This window comes from Notechis scutatus, chromosome Z (genome assembly GCF_049901735.1).
Source record: "Notechis scutatus isolate UNSWTSFEM ecotype Mainland chromosome Z, rNotScu1.2, whole genome shotgun sequence".
Taxonomy (NCBI): domain Eukaryota; kingdom Metazoa; phylum Chordata; class Lepidosauria; order Squamata; family Elapidae; genus Notechis; species Notechis scutatus.
Window position 1 is genome coordinate 89,222,506 of NC_142025.1, and position 15,439 is coordinate 89,237,944.

The 15,439-nt window shown below is 36.7% G+C and overlaps 1 protein-coding gene across 1 annotated transcript; it reads right to left on the bottom strand.

Moving 5' to 3' along the window:
* Nucleotides 1-8,019: 8,019 nt before the first annotated feature.
* Nucleotides 8,020-13,830, bottom strand: RPRML (reprimo like). The gene has a single exon (XM_087945215.1). It carries the CDS (start codon nucleotides 13,531-13,533, stop codon nucleotides 13,198-13,200), a length of 336 nt encoding a protein of 111 aa, XP_087801341.1. The 5' UTR covers nucleotides 13,534-13,830; the 3' UTR covers nucleotides 8,020-13,197.
* Nucleotides 13,831-15,439: the final 1,609 nt, after the last annotated feature.

Consider the following 15,439-nt stretch of genomic DNA (forward strand, 5'->3'; position numbering starts at 1 on the left):
GAAGATGCACAAGAAGGGAGAGGTTCTTTTGGCTTCGTATTTCAGTTCTTAGAAATGGAGATTTTGAACTATGAGAAACAACAAGAAATGCCTGCAGAACAAGAAGATTGCGACAAAGAAGAAGCCATCTTTAATGAACAAGTAATCTTAGGTGGGGGGAAAGGAAAGGGGGAAAGAGAATGGAAAGTTTAAGATTGGGAAAAACAACACCCCCAAAAAAAAAACAGAGTGAAAAATAAGTATAAAATCAGAAAGCAACAGAAGAGGGAAATGCAGAAGAGAGAATTAGAAGTAGAGAGACAAGGGGGTAAAAAGGGGAGGGAGAAGATGAGAGGGAAGAAAAAAGGAAAAGAAGTTATAAAGGACATAAACAAAATATAGAGAAACAGGGCCTATATAGAGATAATGGCTGAAAATTTAATGGAAAAGGGGATTCTGCAAAGGTACATAAGATAGTATTGTTATATTAGAAATAGAAATAATTTTAGAAAATATGAAACAATGTATGATTAAAATGTTTGATAAAATAGCTATCGTAATTCAGTGGAATGCTTGTCAATAAATAAATGTAACAAAATGAATATTTAATTATTTATAAAACATATGTGAAGAGAAATAAGGGAAAAATTAATTATGGAGATTATATGTGTCTTTAAGGAAGTATGATATTCAATTGAAAAGAAATGTTAAAGATGTTAAGATTTTAATGATTATTAATGATAGAACTGAATTGGAATGGAATGAGGGTTTATAATTACATATATTTATAATCCCTTTTTTTAAAGAATATAGTGTGTATTATAAGAGTTGCAAATCCATCTAGTTAACTCATGATTTCTAGAATCACTGAAAGGGAGGTATATGACAACCCAGCAGAGTAGTGTTATGTTGTTATCTAGTTTTCCAGTATGTCTTTTCTGGATGGTGGGTGGGGAAGAGTTGAGGTGATTGCAATAGTAATTACAGTAACAATATACAGTGTATGCACGACAGTTTGTTAAGGATGCATATTTGCCTTGGCTTATTTCCAGGATGAAGTTTCTTCCTCTCTTAAAGCCATCCTTGTGGTGAAATAATTTAACATATGATTCTTCCAAAATTAGTATCTTCTTATATATTATTTAAACACTTTTATTGTGAATACATCTGAGTCTCTCTGTGCCGTCTAGAGAGCAGAGCACAGCAGTATGCTGCCAGCTTGACAAGTAGCATTACGTAGTCAAAGGAAGCCAAGAAAAATATGAATTCTTTTTCTAATCGGCATGTTTTGTAACCCACTTGTTTTTCTTCATCCAAACTCTAATGATATTATTTCATTGGAAACCCAACAAGATTTCAAGAGTTCAATTGTTTCCTTGGATTTCAGGTCTTGAGAATTTTAGCCACAGATGGATTGCCTTGATTAACCTCAAAAAGCTTAACAGGATCAGATGTGGATGGGAGACCACCAGGAAATACCAGAAACACAGGCAAGACCAGGAAATTAAAAAAAAAAAAAAAAAGAAGGTGGCAAACCATGTCCATACTGTTGCCAAGACAATGACATGGACAGTTTCATGTTGAATTCAGAGGAATGTTCCTCTTTAAAAAATAAATAAAAGAAAAGAAATATTGAAGTAGACTTCAATCTTTGGATACTAGAAATGTTAAAAAAATATATAAGTATGCACAGACCATGTAGAATGCAACTTTAAGATATGTCTGTTTGTTACATAACCCTGAAAAGTATTTATTTATTTGTATTCCATCTTCATTATTATTTACTCAAGATGAACATATCCAACATTCTTTCATCCTCTTATTTTTCCACAATAACAACCTATAAGATGAGTTGGGCTGAGAGAGTGACTGATCCAAAGATGCCCAGCTGGCTTTCATGGTTAAGTGGGATTTGAACTCATGGTCTTCCACTTTCTAGCCTGGTGCCTTAACTATCAGATCAAACTGGCTCTCAGTCTATTGTTATTCAAACATAATTATAAGCTTATTATTTGAATTTATTTTAAAATGTTCTAATTGTTTATTACAAATTTAAACATAAGCTATAGGTGATGTACATCTGTTCAGTTTTGCCTATTTAGGAGAATTTGGTGTACAAAAAGTTGGAAAAAAGAAAAACAAAGAAAACATTTAATTTTCAGAAAAAGCTAAGAAAAGGTGGGAGGTGAGAAAGAAGGCTTAAAATAATCTTGTTGACAAGTGCTACTTAATCAATTTCATTTTCTGAATCTGAAATAATGTTACAGTGCTATCAGTTATTTCAACTACTTCTGAGTCTGTATTTTTTTTATCACTTATTATTTTCATGGACTTGAAATCCATGAAAATGTAATAAAAGTATTTTCTATTCTTTTACATGTTTCTGGATTTGGTATTCTGTCATTCCTAATTCCAACTAGTTCTTTCACAGTTTTTATGTATCATTTTAGAATAAAAAATTGGAAAATATTTCATTAAAAAAACACAGAATTCCTTCTTCATAAGGCCTTGAAAAAAGGAAAACAACTCATATTATCTGTGTTAGTGTCACACATACACAGAAATACACACACTTTTTTTTTTTTACAAGAACAGCTATAGAAGGAAGTTACTGTCTAGATTTATCTTTCACCCACTGAAAAATAAGAGGTGGCATAACTGATTCCTCAAGGTAACCCATGACTGGAAAACTTACTGCCAGGAGGGTAAGTCATGAAAGTTCTAGAAATAATAAGCCTATTTTCAGGCTTTCTTAATTAAATGACCAATCTACATAGTCAAGAGTGGGCTAGAAAGTGCTACGGTCTTTCGCTTTTCACTTTCTTATTTTAGGCCATAGGATGCTTTCTGTCACAAATCATACAAAGCAAGTTGTGACATTTGTGAAAGCGGTAGTGTTGCCCACTCCTCCTTTTTAATCTGGTTGTGCTGGGTGATAAAATGTAAATTTAAGGAAATTAAGCAGGGGTGGGATTCAAATTTTTTAATAACCGGTTCCTGTGGGCATGGCTTAGTTGGTGGGCGTGGCTTTATGGTCATGTTATTGGCTGGGCGTGGCCAACTCAATATCACTCACATCGAGGCACGCATCACCTCGCTTGGCCTCTCATGACTGTGGGGATGCTGCAACAGTCATAAGTGTGGGAAATGGTCATAAGTCACTTTTTTCAGTGCCATTGCAACTTTGAATGGTCACTCCACACAAGCAAAGTAGGGGAAAAAACTCCAGAGAAGTTCCTGAGACAGGAAGTCTAGTCCTGCCAAGAATGTAATAAAAGGTTAATGGAGAGGCTGTTTCTATAAGCAACACCAGAATGTTTCCTTCCTGCCTTCCTTACAGGATTAGGCCAGTAATTTCTTCTAACAACTGGTTCTCCAAACTGCTTAGAATGTTAACAACCAGTTCTAGTGAATTGGTAGAATCCCACCCCTGCTCCTAAGCCATCCTACAGATGGCCCAGCTTTGCTCCCACATAATATTTAATGGGGGAAGGAGAGAGTGTGGAAACTCCAAAATGTGTCTGTTTATTCCAGCAAGCAAACTTCAAGGAGTTGGTGTTAGCTTTAAAGAAACCCAGTCTTACACAGAGTCTAACTCCCACTGAGAACTTGAGACAAAATCCCAGAGGGAGGGTCCTATAAAAATAGGGACTCTCTAGCACTTTCTCAATGCCCGTTTTGGTTTTCGCCTCCCTTTCAGCCATATGGGAAAGAGATGAAAAAGATCAGAGGTGGATGAGACCCTGAATCCATTTGAATGATATTTACCCAAATTGCACCAATGTGATTCCCCCCCCCCATTGTATTTACTTTGTTTTGAAAGAAGAAAGAAAAAGGTAATGTGGAAGAAAGTGGCAACTTCAATTTTGGGAAGGCTGGGGAAAAAATCCCTGCGATACAGATATGGTGGTGTGTAACTGTGTAGAGCCAGCTCATGATATTGAGTCTGTTGACTGAGAAAAAGGGATGACTGGACTTTTTATAGCTATAAGTCCACATACAGCTTTATCATTTATTTTTTATAGTTAAAATAATCACCCCTTGCTCTCATTTCTTCCTCTTTGCCAGACGATCACTCTATGCAGCTTTCTTCAGACTTGTTTACTGAAAATAACTCTTCCCTGAAGGAGCTAATTAATCACTCATTAGCTCTCATCAAGGTTTGCTTATATCCATGCCTTAATTCTGCAAACATGGCACCCAGTGGATTTTTTCACACATTGAGAAAGGAATTGTAAGGAAAGGAAGGGGAAAGTTAGGATTTGCCTTTGAAAGATAAACTTCTATTTCCCTTACAATATATTTCAAAGTAACTGATTTTTACCAATATGAAAACAAACTGAGCTACATGATTGATTGATTGACCATTTTCATCATTTATTGAGTTTTAGCAACCACCTAGATAAATGAGTTATGCCTAACTTGATCCTTCAAGTCTTCCAATGTGTCTCTATTGCCAACCATCTTGCTCTGGTCATCCTCTTCTCTTTTCTTTCCCAGCATTAGAGCACTTCTTCAGACAGGAGAAGGTCCTTGCATGATGTGTCCATAATAGAATAATTTGAGCCTGGTCATTTGTTCCTCCAATGAGAACTTTAGGTTGATTTGCTTGATGGTCCATTTGTTTGGAGTACATTAACAATAATTTTGTTGGTTGGTTGCAGGATCACAAGGCAAAAACAAATAACCACTTTTATTTTATATTATCTGTATGAATATTCTCCATGATATTCCTACAACCATGCATATTTAATTGCATATGAAGAGAAGAAGCAGGAGTGCCTTCTTTTCTTATTGAAAGCATTGCACAGGTTTCTTTGAAATAATAAAATATTGCATTGTTTTCGCAAAGGTGCTTTTAAAACTACCTGTAGGAAAACTTCCTGTTTCTGCTCATTACGAAAAGTCTATTATCCTCTATATCGGGGGGGGGGGTCAAACCCAAGGCCTGCGGGCCACATCTGGCTCATGGGGTGCTTAAATCTGACCCATGGGGCCAACCTGGAAACAGTAAAGGATCGCCCCACGGTGCCCAGTGCTGCATTTTCAGCCTGGATGGCCTCCTGCAGCACTCTGCTGTCCAAAATGAACTGCAGGGAGGGGCATACAAGGCCCCGCCGTGGCCCATTTTGGTTGGCAGGGTGCTGCAGGAGGCCATCCAGGCTGAAAATGGAGCATGAGGGGAGGGGTTCGCACAGCTCCCTGTGCCCTGTTTTGGCCAGCAGGGTGCTTGAGGAGGCATCTGTCCTGTCTCCTCCTCCAGCCAGCCCACAGAAGAGAACTACAATGCTGATCCACCCCTCGAAGAAATCCAGTTTGACATCCCTGCCCTATATGATGCATTCCCTATGGTTTGGAATATAGATTCCATCATCTTAGCTAGCACAGCTAATGGACATAATAGCTCTGAACAAAAGGGGATCAGAGTCCAAGACTTCTAGTCAGCAAATGTTTCTGAGATTCCTACTTCTCAAGCGATAATCTAAATTTTCTAAACCTCTTCTCAGGTCTTTAGAGAAAAGAAAAAGATCTAGAATTTCAGAATCAGAGGAAAGAAGCAGAAGGTAGGGTAAGATGACTCTAACCTAAGAGGCCTTACCATTCAATATGCAAACACAGATAGTTATGAATGAAATCATCAGTCCAGCTAGCCAGGGAGGCCTGATTGAAAATGGCTGCCCGGGGTTTCTTGTTCTTTCAGATTAGGCTCTCAAGGGACATGATAAGATGGCCAAGCCAGACTTTTGATTTATTTTTTTTTAATGCCATGGAAAGGCAACTTTTGTTTACTTGCAGTATATGTATTCTGCGACAATGATTATTTTTTGAACCATTTTGTAGATGTAAAAAAGATTAGCAACATATGTTGTTCTGATGCCTCTAGAATCCTTCAGTCTTTGTTTATTTGTTTGACCAAAACTAACCCTTCGTTAAAGAATCTAGGTTCCATTAGTATACCTGTTTTTGGCTGACCTTGACAATCTCTCAGTATCTTGAGGGCTTTGTGGGGGAGAGGAGGCAATTATACCAATCTGTCCCAAAGGTTCTTTTTCAAAAGGCAACTGGACTTTCTTGTTTTTCTTTGAAGATTTTTCACTTCTCATCCAAAAAGCTTCTTCAGTTCTGACTGGATGGTGAGGAATGGAAGGATTTATATTCCTTGCAGACAGCTGGTCATTTGCATTCTTTTAGGGGCATTAAAGCCACCTGAGGGTTTATCTGTGTCATCAGGGGTCACCTCTAAAAGGATGCAAATGACCAGCTGTCTGCAAGGAATATAAATCCTTCCATTCCCCATCATTCAGTTATGGAAATCATAGGAAGTTCAGTTGCCTCTTGAAAAAGCACCTTTGGACAACCATGACCTGGATGACTGAGAATCTCCATAGACATACATCAATCTGCCTTGGATGATAAATATAAGAGGCTTGTTCCTATTCGGTTCCAATTTTATTTTATGAACGGTCAGGAATTTATCATCAGATGTCTACAAGTTACTATGTTGTTTGCATGTCTTGCTATTTTTTTTTTGGCTTCGGGGAGTTTTTGGTCCTCTCCATTCTATCTCACGCAACAGTAATCAGTTCTGAAAGTATTGCATTTGGTTTGGAGACTCTCGTCTTCTACACGTCTGTCAGGGCCAGAATAACCATGTAATGAGAGGGGTGACGGTTTCCTGGTGTTTTTAGATTTTGTCCAAATGGGGGAGAAATTGTTCTAAGCAAAAAGCTTTTTGAAAAGGAAAGCTAGGGAGGAGTGGAGTGGGGAGGGGAGGGGAGGGGAGGGGACAAGAGGAGATGAGAGAAGAGAAGAGTAATTATTTTCTACATGAAGCCATGGACTCCTCTGACTATAAATCAGAGGTCTCAAACTTGGCAACTTTAAGACTTGCGGACTTCAACTCCCAGGGAGTTGAAGTCCGCAAGTCTTAAAGTTGCCAAGTTTGGAGACCTCTGCTATAAATCCTGCTCAGCCACAAAATTTGTTTTTGTGGAGGGCCACCTGACTACCTCTCTTTCTTCTCTTTTCCCACTTCACCCTATTGCTATCTCTGGGTTGGTAACAGAAGGAAAAGGAAGCTGAGCTATGCTTTTCCCCTTAGGAGAAGCAAAGGGAAAATCAGTGTTTTGAAAATGCTGCAAGATAATATTCAAGAGGGTTGGCAATGCACTTCTTTCTTAAACTGGGTATTGGGGAAAAGAGTTGGCCTCAGAAGAGAGAAGTTGGACAGGCAAAAGTTTTCCATCCAATCCCATCCAATCATGGGATTTTGCTCTCTATTCTCTCGGAATATTGAAGGCTGCAGCTTAAACAGAAAGAACATGGCTCTTACTACAGGGAAGAAAATTGTGGCCAGATAACCTATGCGCTTACGCAATCCACTGTCCAGATAGAAACTGTAGATGAAAATTTTTCAGGTTCTGCACTCCCTTCTTGGAGTTCATGATCTTCAAGAGGGAATCTTGATAGGCAGGCTTCATTGAAACTGAGAAATTGCACATTTATACAAAATAATTGCAGTGCTGATAAATATTATTCAGAAGTTTTGCCCTCCAATGGATTTAACTATCTCACCCAGGAATTCCATCAGTGCCTGTTTCTGTCTGGAAGTCTAAATGCAATGGACAGTGACGATGTAGCTTTGATGGGGACACGCCTTGGTTAACTCTTGATAACACTTGAGAGGAATATAATAGACCAATGGTTCTCAACCCATGGTCCACTGCAGTGTCATCACAGGGGGTTGCAAAGGCTTGAAGAAATTTTATGGTTTAAAATCTTGTATTAATTCTTGGGGATGGTCTGTGGCCATAGTCCGTTGCCACAAAAGGTATTTAAAGAGATCTGTGGTGAAGAAAAGGTTGAGAACCACTGCGGTAGACAATTTAATGATTTAAAAAAAACCTACCATATTGCTGGTCAGGAAAAAGGTTTGAAAGAAAAAAATATTTAGAAATTTTGCCTTGACTGGCACCCCAACTAGAATCAACTGACATATTCCATGCAGAAGCTGACAATGACCACTCACGAGGAACTGAGGAATCACCATACTATTTTTATAAGATTGTACAGATACAAAACAATTTAAAAGCAGCTGAAACCATAGCAAAACAAATAGATCTTTGACAGTTAAAGGATACTATCAAATACTAAGGTTTGAGGCTAAGATCAGTAAGGGAATGAGCACAGAAAGTAGTGTTTAGCAAAACAATTCAGTTTTTGTTGTCACAGTATTATAATTAAAATGTTCAAAGGAGTGATAAGAACCTTTAGGAAAACACAAAATACATAAATACAAATATTTTTCACAAATCATTGAAAACATACATACATCGTCTAGTTATCGCTAGGTATCATCTCTAGGTATCCTCTACACAGATACTCCTGGCTATAGTTGATTTTTAAAAAAGGTTTATTTTCTCATCGTTTTTAAAGCATTTTGTCTGTTCAGTTATTCACCGTTGTAAATGCTTGCTATAGAAAGAGTTATGTGGAAAAATAGAAACACACCATAGATTCTAACTGTGAACTTCTTGTCTATTTTAACAAGTCCTTCCCAGTATCTCTCTCGCTCTCCCTCTCCGGAGAAACATTGCAAAGTGGGAGAAATTGCAATATAATATAAAATAAATGATCAAACATGTTGGAGATGCATAATTTAAATATCCAAATCTAACTTTTCTTGGCACAAAATTCAAATTACTATAAACTACTGTAGTATAAACTACTATAAACAAATGACATTGATGTTAAAAGCCTCATGTGTTTTACGGAAAGACTGTCAATCTGGTTACTATGTTTTCTCTGGTGCCTCTTTCCTTCCTTTTCAAGCTATAAATGCAACATGACAAGCCTGAATTTGTAATCCCTGCTGTTAACTAGCTAAGAATTACAGATGTCCTCTTGCGTTTATTACTCTATCATCTATTAGCTTCAGTCCAGTTCAATAGTAATATTTTTTTTCTTGTTTAATGAAAAAAAGACGCGTAAGTACAAAAATATTTCCTCTTATTAGTTGAATATTGTCCTTTCTTATTTTGGAAATTAACCTTCTGACAATATATTTCTCATGACTTTTTTCTTCATATAAGATGTTTTATATAATATTGCAATATAACATCATCATTTGCTATGAACGGAAATGAAAACCTAGGATCTAATGTACTTCTTTCATTAGAAGCAAGCACTTTTTTTTTCCAGGGCAGACGAACCTTGGATACATTGGCTTCTTTGGGTTCTCCCTTTATTTAAGCCATCTATTCTATCCCAAATATCTGATTTCAGAAGCAAAATTAGATGTTACATTAAGCTACACTGATTACATGTGTATTAAAATAGCAACTTATGGGGGAAAGGCAGACTTGTCTAATTCTCAATCATAACCTCATTCCTAATATATATTATGCTTTGAACAAATTTCTCACTGTACCCAATCTAAGTGAGGTTCTAGACCATTATTTAAAGTATCTCAGTAGTGTCTTGGAGTTATAAAATATCTGGGAAGATATGTTCCATGGAAAAGTGATCTAAATGAGAACCCAAACTTGATCAGGCTCTGTGTGATTATGCTTTTTTCCATACACTGAGATCTCGTAAACAACCTTTTTACAACTGTTCTGCTTGTAGTTCTGATATAGCCAGAACTATATATGGCCTGCAATGGTGCCAAAAAAAAGTAGTCACAGTTATGCAATTAAAGCATCATTCCTTTTTATGTGTGTAGCAACATACACAGACACACACAAAAGGGGAGAGGACTTTAGTTACATGGTCGGGGCTGCCATCTTAATTTTTTTAACTCCTTCCTGTGGATACACCTGGATCATACCTTCTAATGGCTGAATGAAGTAGAATGTGATCACACTGAAGCAATTTCTAATTATGAGCTCAATACTATAAGAGCCATCAGTTTCTAATATATAGATCACATGAGGAACTTCTGGGTTTTAATCAATTAAATAACTTGACTGGGTTCTATGGAACCTTCATTCTCTGACAGGATAGTTCTTCAAAACCTGGAGTGTGTACAGATTGCCATCAATTGTAACCATTCAGGCAATAGGATAAAGATGTTATTAAATTAACTGGATTGAAAGCTATCGGGAAAATGCCTGGCTAAACACGTGTGGGAAATGGAAAAATGTCCCTGAAGAAGAGAATGATAAGCCCTTTCTATATTGTTACTAAGAATGTTACATGGATCTGTTCATAAAATCATCAAGAATCAAGTTGCCTCAAGGGAGTCATACTGCATATTTTGATTTATTAACATTCAATTTGGATTCAATCTTAATTTCAATTATATCAATTTAGTTTTTCTACTACCCATCCAATTTATGGCCAGTAACACATCACTTGAGACAAATGTGGATCTCAGTTATCTAAGCTGCTAGCCATCATTTTATCTTATGATCTTGATTTCTGTATGCTAAATGAAGAAGGGTGATCTACTAATTATTTCGGGAAGATTTTAGATCTTCTGCTCAACATTCTATCTTGAAGATACAGAAGCTTTTGTTCCTCAGCCCTAAATGAAAATATTTGAGATTAAATTAGTAAAATTGCATGAAAAGTTAGCAGTGTTCACCCGACACATTTACTCTTTGTTCTCAAAAAATAGAGAGTAGACCTGGGATCTGAGCAATGCTGATAATGGGCGAGTGTTTATAATTTGTCTGAGGTAAGGGCAGCTCTAAAGAATAGATGAGAATCAACACAATTTAAATTAAATACAAACTGTTGATATGACCACTTCTTATGAATAACATACCTTTGAATAATTTCTGCATTCTGAAATTTTAGTTCAGTATCAATCTTTCATGAAGCTTCTGGACTAGACTAAATATGTCAGATCTCCTAGTAGTTCAGTTTTACACCTTGGTTAGAAATTAGAAGTATAGCATGTAGTTCAGAAGAGCCTTGATAGTGAAAATAAGTTTTAGGAATAGTTTTATCAGTGAGCTTGGAATAATGTTAATATCAATATCTCAATAACCAGAGTTCTGGCAAACTCACCTTGATGATTTCAGCAATAAGCTTAGCAATTCTAGTTAGGCCATAAGATTTGTACAATCATGCTTGAGATGGATAATGTGGAAGGAGATAGTATAATCAGAAATTATGTTCAAGTAAGGTGGGCAAGGTGACATGTTAATAATACTGAGAAATAAAATTATTTTCTTCAAATAGAAGACAATTCCATTCAATTTCATGGAATGGTTATATAGCCATTACTTTTCTTCCCAAGAGCAGTGCTGAGGTTTCACGATCCATTTGTCAGATAGTTGAACTGAGATTTGCCTTATAACACAATGTTATACATGTCTACTTAGAGATTATAACACAACGTTATACATGTCTACTTAGAGATAAGCCTTATGGACCATAATTTATGTGTTTAGGAATTCAAAGAAAAAGTGAGGAGTTATGACTGTTGAATTCATTGTGAATGTATAAAAATAAATAAATAAAAAGAAATTAATTAAAACTGTCTCAAAACAAAGTTCAGTCAGAAATGTCAGACAATACTGCAATGTAAAACAAATACAAGACAATGTAAGGGTTCAGCTGACTATATACCAAAATGGATTTAAATATATTTTTCAAAAATGAAATATAAAGACCCAAATTTCCTCTTAAGAAGGGATGTGCAAGGAGATACGTTTGTTCATCATAGCTGAATGAAGTTTTCAACCTGACTTTTAACCAGTAAATCTTCAATTTAAGCTCACAAAGTGAGTTTAGACAAATTGTTCTTCCTTTGTGAATCCTTTACAAGGGTTTTAAGGCTATAATGAATATGTTCTTCTGAACTTCTTGGACAAAGAGCACTATGCAAATGTAAATATGATAATTTCGTATCTTAAGGAGCTTTATATGCAAAAGAGAAGTCCAAAAGTGTAATATATGCATCAGTAGGTGCTCTTTCTTCAAAACAGGTGTCATTTCTTTTGTGTAGTGGGATGTGAACATATATCTAATTGTAAATGCATGTTGTGTATATGTCACAATTCTGCAGCACCCTGTTTCTGTTTGGCAAAGGCTTAGTTCCTTCACTTCTTTTTTTTCCTCTATCCACACAATTATGTAACAGAAGAGCCAAAACATATATTAATTTTTCTCCATCCAACAAGTGGATGGTAATATAAAAAGAAACTAATATGCTTAATTTGCTATGTTCAGTCATATCCTAAAACAGTGTTTTAAATCTTCAGAAAATTAAGTGGACTCCTTATCTGTTTAAGATACTTTTTAAATCTTGGATTATTAGCCTGTTAACCAAGCTATCTCCTCATGTTTCTTGTGCTTTATAATTGGCATATCTTTTTAAAAAGCAGCTGAAACCCCCTTTTTAAAAAGTTCATTAGGGAAATAAATAATAAATAAATTATGCTAAATATCCCCACAGCCACCTTTTCCTTATTGCAAGGGACTAACATCACATTATATCTGAAAAAGATCTTGTATCATAATATTTTTTAAAAACACATGCTTTGACTATGGATGCTTCCAAACATGCAATTCCTAGCATTATCAATCAAAAGCAGTAATGTCCCTTGTAGATTTCTGAGATAAGAAAAACGAAGATTGAGGTGGGTTACATTTAAAAGAAAACAATATTTGAATCCTCCTATGATTTCCATAAATGAGACTGTATGTTGGTTCAGTAAAAGCTTTCCCTGAAAGCACCCACTGAGTAGACAAACCAAAACATCACATTGCTTATCACTTTGAGGAACTTAGAGTGTCTTTGTCTTGAACAAATTTTGTATTAAGATATGAATGTCCAGCTTGTATTAACAAAAGCTTATGTCCAGTCACTTATGTCCTTATAAGCTCATGTCCAAGGGAAACAATGTAAAAGACTTGGACATCTTCACTTCTTATTTTTATATGTAGATCGGTCATGCAAACAATATGATATTTCTACAAGCAGAAATTTAAAATTTGCACAAAACTTGCAATAAGAATATTTCTCTCCTTCCCTCTTACATCTGTCATACACACAGATTTTTTTTTATTTACTTTCTCTCCATCTCCTCCCTTCTCCCTCCCTCCATCCCCCTCCCTCCCTCCCTTCTTTTTTTGTAACTCCATCTAGTAACATGCTGCCCTGGGTTCCCCTTCCTCTAGCCACAACAATATATCGCATCCTATACTTGCAGTAAGAAAGCTATTACTTGAGTCACCCACTGAGAAATGCTCCACAATCTTTGCTCAGTAGAGTCCCATGATGGCAATGCCAACATCTTTGGATGGCCGGCGGTCTTTGACCAAAAAGTTGATCATGCTCTCTGATTTGATGAGCAGGTTGCAGCCTAAAAAGAACACCCCAAAGATGACAGTCAATGAGAGGACACAAAGAACAGCAATCTGGACCACTTGGGTGATGAAGAGGTTCCTTTCATCTGGGAGCAGGATGGATGCCCCTCCATCGCTGGCCACCACTGTTCCTGTCCCATTGCAGCAGCCAATCAAAATCCCCAGATCTTGGGATCGATTGGAAAACATACCTTCTTCCAACAGTGTTTGGTTAAATAAGGTCCCATTCATTCTGTATTTCAATCCAATGGAAGTTCCGGAAAAATGAAAACAGTAAGCCTTCTTTTGCTGAGTGACCCTAAATGATATAAGGACTCCTCAGTAGTCAGCAAAGCTGTCTCCTGCTTCTTGATCTTCTTGTACAAAGGCACTGTCAGCACAAGAAGGTAGACAGCTGTAAAAGGACAAGGAAACCACCAACACCACTCTATCCAATCTTTAAGAGAAACAGGGCAATTCCAAACGTCAGATTTCCAAGCAGCTGGGAGCATGTGCTGTCAAACAGGCTGGAATCTCAAGAGATGCATGTTGCATTGCACAGTAAAGTCTGTAAGCAGCATGATAAAAACAACTTGCAGGGGGGGGAAAAACTCCACCCCAAACTGATCCTAAGCACCACCTTCATCCACCACTACAGGCAGAGAGCTGCCAGTCTGCTAACAGTCCTTCTCTATCCAGAAGAAAACCAGTTCGGTACAAAGAGTTCATGTGCTGAGATGATGCACTAGCATTACCAAACACATAGAAATCTTTTCTCCAAAGAGCTCCTGAAGTGCTGTGTGTAAATCCATTCTTTCGCTGTATCTAATCACTAGCTTATCAGCTGCAACTCCAGTTGAAAACTGTTCTCCCTGAGATTAGCAAAGAATACCTCTTCTTACAGTTTTAAAGGGAAAGACTCTGCATGGGCTTTGAACCTGATAAGTTTCTTTCTTTCCCAGACTCTGTGTTGATCAGCCTTTTTCCAGTCTTTCAAACAAAAAATCTTTTTTCATAGTTTCAGTATCTTTTACTAGTTTAATCTCTAATGGGTATTTGCAAGCATTTTTCCTTGCTATGGATTGGAAAGGGTGGGAAGCTAATTTGAGGATTCTTGCATCAAAATTCACCCTAGATTATAAGCACTGTATGCAATGAGTTTATCCTCATTTCTTATGCATCATAAAATGTGTTTCCCCCAAATAGTGCTTCTGATTAGAATGAGGCTCGGGTACCTTTCCTAAGCCAGCACTACCTTTTTAGGTGATCATTTTTGTTTTGTTTATCTATTATGTTTATGGAAAACTACCTAAGAAAATTATTTTCTGGACTATTTTTACCCTAGAGGATACAACTGTTGTACTGTAGTAGTACAACTGATTAATATGACAAAATCAGAGTAATATTTGGGTAGATCAATAGTTGCAGAAGAGGAATCAAGCCGTATGCTGTCATATTTATATGCAGAGACAAATGCAACCATTATTGAAACAGAATGTAGACTACATTGTTTGTGATCTGATCCGGGATCAACAGAGTTCTTCTTACATTCTTACAATGTAAAATTCTTAATATCATAAAATAATGTGGGACATAAATTGTTTTTTTTTTATAAATGGTTCTTAGCAAAATTAAAGCAGTGACCAAGTATGCACATAGTGTTTTACAAGAGTATATATTGATGTTTTCAAAGAACTAAAATGTTTTTAAATAACATTTTAGTGCCAAAGCGCCTAGCATGAATGCTGCAGGGAAAGCATTTTCTAGGAAAGGAATACTACAATTATTATGATTATGATACTAAACGGGCAGGAATACCCAACGCCCTAGATGATAGGTCAAGATCCAGATGGATCTTGACAGACTTGAAAACTGAGTCCTATCTAACAAAATGAAATTCAATGTAGAGAAAAGTAAAGTCTTACCCTAAGGCAAGAAAAATCAAAAATACACATATAGACTGGGTGAAACCAGGCTTAATAGCAGTAACTGTGAGAGGGATCTTGGAGTCTTAGTGGACAACCAATTAAATGTGAGCCAATAGTCTATGGCAGCAGCCAAAAAAGCCAACGCAATTCTAAATTGCATTAACAGAGGGATACAATCAGGGTGGGATTCAAATTTTTTAATAACTGGTTCTGTGGGTGTGGCTTAGGTG

What these genes read in the sequence shown, in the direction of transcription:
- RPRML (XM_087945215.1), bottom strand. Translation starts at nt 13,533, where the DNA reads ATGAATGGGACCTTATTTAACCAAACACTGTTGGAAGAAGGTATGTTT.